Source organism: Mesitornis unicolor, unplaced genomic scaffold (genome assembly GCF_000695765.1).
Source record: "Mesitornis unicolor isolate BGI_N332 unplaced genomic scaffold, ASM69576v1 scaffold14871, whole genome shotgun sequence".
Classification (NCBI taxonomy): Eukaryota; Metazoa; Chordata; class Aves; order Mesitornithiformes; family Mesitornithidae; genus Mesitornis; species Mesitornis unicolor.
In genome coordinates, this window is record NW_010164573.1 from 4,820 (window position 1) to 11,150 (window position 6,331).

Consider the following 6,331-nt stretch of genomic DNA (forward strand, 5'->3'; position numbering starts at 1 on the left):
TTCTGTCAGTAGTAAATGTGTTGGTAATATAAACAATAAATGTATGGTTTTCCTGTGCACCACTTTGACATACCTCAGACAAAGTATCAGCCTTTAAGTATGTGTATGGAAGTGTTTGGAAAATTAATTTCCAGTACACCCAAAAAAGCGTGTTTTGGATAGTTTCTAGCTTGATGCTAATGAGACTTCATATAGAACTGCATTTAAGTACATATAATTCTACTGACCATGTTCCCTTTTTTTTAAAAGGCAAGTTGAGTGTACTAAAGCATTACATGAACAATTCTAAGCAATAATGCCATTACTGCTTTTTCAGATACTTTAGCAGGAACTTGAAAGCGACTTGACACCATGGTAGCTCTATCCTTGAAGATCTGTGTCCGCCAATGCAATGTGGTGAAGACGATGCAGTTTGAACCATCCACTGCAGTGTATGATGCCTGCAGAGTTATTCGTGAACGCGTGCCAGAGGCTCAAACAGGGCAAGGTAGGTTCCTGTATCTGTCCTCAGTCAATTTGTTGGCTGAATTGAAAATAAACTTACACCCATCATTTTTTTTATGCTGTTTTATTCCTCCATTTATCTTTCAGGTTGAGGGGGTTGGGAGTTTTTTATTGTTTAAATCATAAGGCTCTGTAGTGAAATGCAAGTAGTGCAAACAGATTTTTAGATAGTTGGAGGTAGCTGCATTGTTTTCCTTCCTTCCATCCTGACACGGATTTTTATACAAAAGATACTATTTGTGTGAAACTTTGGCTTCTTAAATCATTTGCTTGTTTGCCTGAAAGATGATTTTTTCCCTACTTAAAGGGCAATTTTTGTGGTACCATCTTTTTAAAGCGGTATCTGTGGCAATGCATTCTAGGAAAATCTGGGCAAATTTACTTTGTGCCTCAGCAAAGGAAGGGACAATATGAATTATAAAAGAATGGCTGGGCATCTCCAGAATGTGAAAGGCAAACTTTTGAAACTGGTTAAGTAAAAGCATCATCATGCTGTGCATACCATATTCAGAGCACTGCTACGCGTTTGCCAAATTTAACTGACTCCATACTTATTGAGCAAATTAGATGAATGCAAACTGTGAAATATGTCTTCACTTGGACAAAAACTCTGGTTTAAATGTAGTCAAAGTTGTCAAAAAATTCAAGTTCTTCAGAATCCTTTGGTGCTGTACTGTATATAATGCCAGTGGACTGTAATTCTTAAAACAGATTGTGTGTTCAGTTTTATGCACAACTCTCAACCTCTAGAGCTGTTTAGAAATTTTCATCTGAACTGTGAGAAAAACTTAACCGTAATGGGCAATATTACTGTTTCTTAGAAATGCTTCTCCTTTGCAGGAGTCCTTAGGAAGCCTAGTTATACAGCTTCAATTTCTCAGATACAAGCTGTGAACTTTTACCATACTGATCTCTCAAGGCAGTTATTTTGAATAGCTGTTGAATTTAGAGAAGTTGAGAAATATCTCTGAACATCATGAACCTCATAGACAAGCCTAGAAACTCCCTTCAGATTGTGCACTAGAGCTTTTCTTTTGTATGTGATTGCAGTGCAATTATGAACTTCCAACCACTTTATGAAATTGAACGATGAGCAGAAATAAGGTTACTAACACATCCTTTCCAAGTCTTTGTGGCTGTTACCATGTGTGTTTGCCTGTCAGTTCAGAAGACTGACAGAGGTGCAGTACAAACCGATCAAACTAGTTCCTGCACAACAGAAAATGTGCTTGTCCTGCATTATGACTGTCAACTGTGCACATTTCATTTCTCTGGCAAGCTTGTATGCTGGCACAGAGGCCGTGACGCTAACATGCAAGTTGCACAGCTACTACTGGTACTAGGATGCATCCCCCAGAAATTAATATCAGAGCAATCTGTGCTTCCTTGGCAATTCTGTGCAACATGCTTTGCGTGTTTCTAAAAGTCACAACCTATTTATAGGCACAAATTCTAAAATTTTACATAACTGATTCTATACTGAGTTTGTCATAAACATCTCTGTACATACGGATCACTTGGCTTTTCAGTGGAATTTTTAATTGAGGTCGGCAGGAAAAGTTTTTTCTTAGTTGTTTTTGGAAGTATTCTTCCTTTGAAATGGTGTATCTGTAAGCCTGTGTCTGTAGTTACATTTCTATTAATTCATTTAAGCTCTTTTATGTACTTACATGAGTAACAATGTGTTCAATGTAAATTGTTGCTACCTGTGACATGTGAAGATGAAACATTGTCTAAAAATTGTAGCTATTTTTACTTTACTTTCTGATCGGAGGATTGGAACACACAGGTCTGACAGTAAACAAGGTAACCTGCCTGCACCCAGCTTTTTAACAGTCTGTGCATGCAGCGGGCCAGCTTGTGTGAAAAAGGCCTTAGCTTAAACTAGGACTGCAATTAAAGCAGGCTTAGCTGATGAACAGTGTGTGACAGTGAAGTGTACTCTCTGTCAATTCTTCATGCAAATGTTTATCAAGAAGAGATGCTTTGTATAGCCCTAAGTTGATAGTCATGGTCCTTCATTTTGTATACTTGCAGTTTAGCCTTTCAAGCCTCAGACTGGGTTTGTTCTTCTATGGTAACTTTATCCCTTGTGATTCTGAAAGAATCAATTGGCATGTGTTTAGCCTGCAACAGATGCAAGTTTTTCCTGGGAATGTTGTCATGGATATAGTTCTAGAAGCCTTGTATTTTCTTAAATCCCTGAACCTGAAACATCTGCCAAAGTAGATTCCAAAGTTTAGTATGAACTCAGTATGTGAAGAGTTGAAAACAAGCTATAGATTTTAGAAATAGGGTTAAGGCCAAACTGCTTGTATTTTTGGTTAGTCAAATCCAAAGCAGGACCTATGAGCATTTTAAAAAGGTTGTCTTGAAGAGAAATAATTACAAGCATAATACAAATTACATGGTAGATGTGACATGTTCTTGTTTAGTGACACTTTTGTGCAAGTTTTCTATAAAGCCTGATCTACCCTGTCTGCTGTTAAGCTAAATGTTTCATGGAGCACAGAAAAAAAATAACCATCAAAGTTCATTAAGAATGGAAGGTAAGCGTAAAGGAAGCTTAACCCTGAAGCTGAATAACTTTGAGTAAAACAATATTGTCTTTATTAGGTTTGATGTTTTTCAGTGAGTTTCTGTTTCTTCTGTTCCACAGCCTCTGACTATGGATTGTTTCTATCAGATGAAGATCCTCGAAAAGGTATATGGCTGGAGGCTGGAAGAACACTGGATTATTATATGCTGAGAAATGGGGTATGGTGCATGTCTGTTGCTGTTTTAATCAACATGTTTTTAGAAAACTTGTTTCCCTTGTAGCAGGAAGGCTGTTTGGCATTTGGAGGGTTAGGAGAATCTCGAGTCAGTCCCTGAAACTGGCCCACTTCTTTTCCTTGCTGTGCTTCAGTAGTTAGGTTGGTTTTTTTTCACAACCTGCCTCTGGTTGTTCTCTGTGAGCTACTGTGGCCAATAATGTCTTGACAGAATGGTTAACAAAGATAAAAAGTAAGTTTTGTAATAAGCTTTATGTTTGGGCTGACCTTGCATTATAGTATAGGTTTCTCATACACTAAAGATGATGAGATTGTACCCGCTCACATTATGGCCAGCTTGCTTACAACCAAAAGGCATTGTTATCCTTTTTAAATGCTAGACTAGTTTTTGCAACGCAAAGGTACTTTGGTCTATCCTGCCCTGTCTACCTTTTGGTCTTGACAACTAGGACATGTTCTTGAAAAATTACATTGCCAGAACTAAAACAAGCCACTTCTCAAATTGTCACATGAATAAGTTTGCACTATACTATAGCTATAAAAGAAAAATCCAGCCTGGGATATGGGGAGGGAATCCTGTTTTAGGCATCTAAGATAGTGGGTTGGCTTGTGGTGGCTTCCAAAAGCATTTAGAAACAGTGTTGTTGACTTCCTAGGATATACTGGAGTACAAAAAGAAGCAGAGGCCTCAGAAAATACGTATGTTGGATGGTTCAGTGAAAACAGTCATGGTGGATGACTCTAAAACAGTTGGTGAATTGCTGGTTACCATTTGCAGCAGGATAGGTAAGATTTTGAGACTCGCATACTTAAGACTTTGTTTTTCCTGCTCTAGTTGCATCTGATTTTTAGCATGTGTTAATGTCTAGGAATTGGCACATATCTAGAAAATTATTTAAATTTATTAGCTAACATTTACCAAAGACTTTTTGAAATCCGTTGCCCAGGTTTTATGTAAGTTGACAGATAGTTACCTACATCCTTAAACTTCAGTATTTAGCAGTTGAAGGCACAAAGTTATCTGAGATTACAGTTATAATTTTTTTTATTATGTTATATTTTATGTACACTTTCCTGCTGTGTGGGAGAGAATTAGAAGTAAATTTATACTTGATTTTAATGGAATAAATTAAATGGATAAATATCTTTAATCTTGAAATATACCTAAACTTAAGGTGCTATGTTGTTATGACTGAGAGTTGATCACTGTACAGTATAATTTGTGAAATTACATATGGTAGCATTCCAAAGCAGCTGGTCAAAAATGTGTCATATTGATTATAGTCTGTCTTTCTGTTTATCTAAATAGAGACATTGTGGAAAATGTATTCTTATTTAACCATATAAACATGCATCCAACATAGATTAGTTTAAACCATCTTCAACCCTTGCATAATTCTCATTTAGAATTAAAGTGGCCTTAATTTGATTTAGATTCATTTACTTGGAAAATTAATTAAGCTAAGTTTAAATTAATCCATTTCAATTTTGCTTGAATGTTTCTATGCTGGATTCTAATGTGCTGTATCTAATTGACTTGAAAAATTACTTTGACTTATTTTCATGGCTGTGGTTATGTAGGTGAGCATTTAATTTGCTTTCCTGTATAATATAAACATGCTTTACCATACAGAGGAAAAAAACGAAGCGGAACGAAGAAATGAGAGAAACTCAGCACATATGCTAAATGTTGTGAACTGTGTTTTTTAAATTTAGTTTCATGTAAAATTCATAGGAAGAGTTGAGTTATGAAACTCAGAAAATCATACTTTTCATGTGGTTTCTGTTCCTCAGTCTGCCACGTTTCTTCTACACATCATGGGCAAGCTGAAATTACTCAGCTTTCAGAAAGCAATTGTAGGTATCCATGAAAAGAAATTCACTGTAGTGTGTCTTCGTTACAGAATTTACTGCTATTTTAAATTCTGTTGTGTTTTTAAACTGGCAGCTTCTTTTGGTAGATAAGAAACCTTAATATATTTCTCCAAGTGTGAAGTGCAGCATATGGTGAAGGAATGATGTATCTGAAGGATAATGCCGGATATTGGAGAGATGTCTTGGATGCAGAAGCTGTGTATTATTCTTGAGATTCCTTCCCTGTACAGTGTTTTAGCATTTCATCTGGAATATCTTTAGTATACTTGAAATTAACCATTGGTATTTTAATATGTGGAAAATACACCTCTGTGTAGTAATTTTTTATTGTTACAAACACTAGATTTATTTATAATTCCAGGAATAACAAATTATGAGGAATATTCCTTAATTCAGGAGAGCATTGAAGAGAAGAAAGAGGAGAGCACAGGAACACTTAAGAAAGATAGGACATTGTTGCGTGACGAAAGAAAAATGGAAAAACTGAAGGCAAAGCTTCATACAGATGATGATTGTGAGTAGAGTATTCCAGGATAATTCCTTGATTGCTCTCTTTCCACAGTATACTGCGGGAAAACCCTACAGGAATGCATTTTTAATTTTTTCACTGTGTCTCATCTCTGCCTGTGTTTTTGCATCCGTTGTTACATTATGTCATCTCCTACTGAGTATTTTAAAAATTGGGTAAACGGACAAGTTGTTGCCCCTGGCTATGAGACTCAGTGGATCTTTTAAAGTGGTTTTTGTTACTTTTTTAGTAGGTAAATTTTAACTAAAGTATGAAGGGTCATTTCCATCATGACCATTTTATCCTCTTCACTAAGGTAGACTTTATCATATTGAATATGATTGTTATTTTTTATACATATTTATTATATTGATGCCTACTGAAAGCCATTAAAAATTAATTTTGTCTTCAATAGAAGAAATTTTAAGTGTAAACGGAGTTTGCCAAAGAATTAAGACAGTATTTGATTTGTTTTATGTATAAAGTCAAGAGAATATTTTTTTCTGCTTTACGTTAAGGCACTAAGATTAACTGTGACTGCAGGAAAATGTTTTAAAATTGTATTCAGGGATAAGAAAAGTAAACAGAACAGTTGTTTTTAGGGGGAAAACATGGTAAACTGGTAAGCAATTTTGTGATGAAGCTTTGAAGATCAGTATTTAGTATTAAA

The 6,331-nt window shown here is 35.6% G+C and overlaps 1 protein-coding gene across 1 annotated transcript; it reads left to right on the plus strand.

Annotated features, from left to right (window-relative positions):
* Positions 1-351: 351 nt before the first annotated feature.
* On the plus strand, positions 352-5,667 carry LOC104548363 (talin-2-like; the record flags this gene model as incomplete). The annotated part of the gene is made up of 4 exons (XM_010194365.1): positions 352-487; positions 3,164-3,261; positions 3,935-4,064; positions 5,515-5,667. Coding segments are annotated over exons 1-4 (517 nt in total), but the record flags the coding sequence as incomplete, so codon positions are not given.
* Positions 5,668-6,331: the final 664 nt, after the last annotated feature.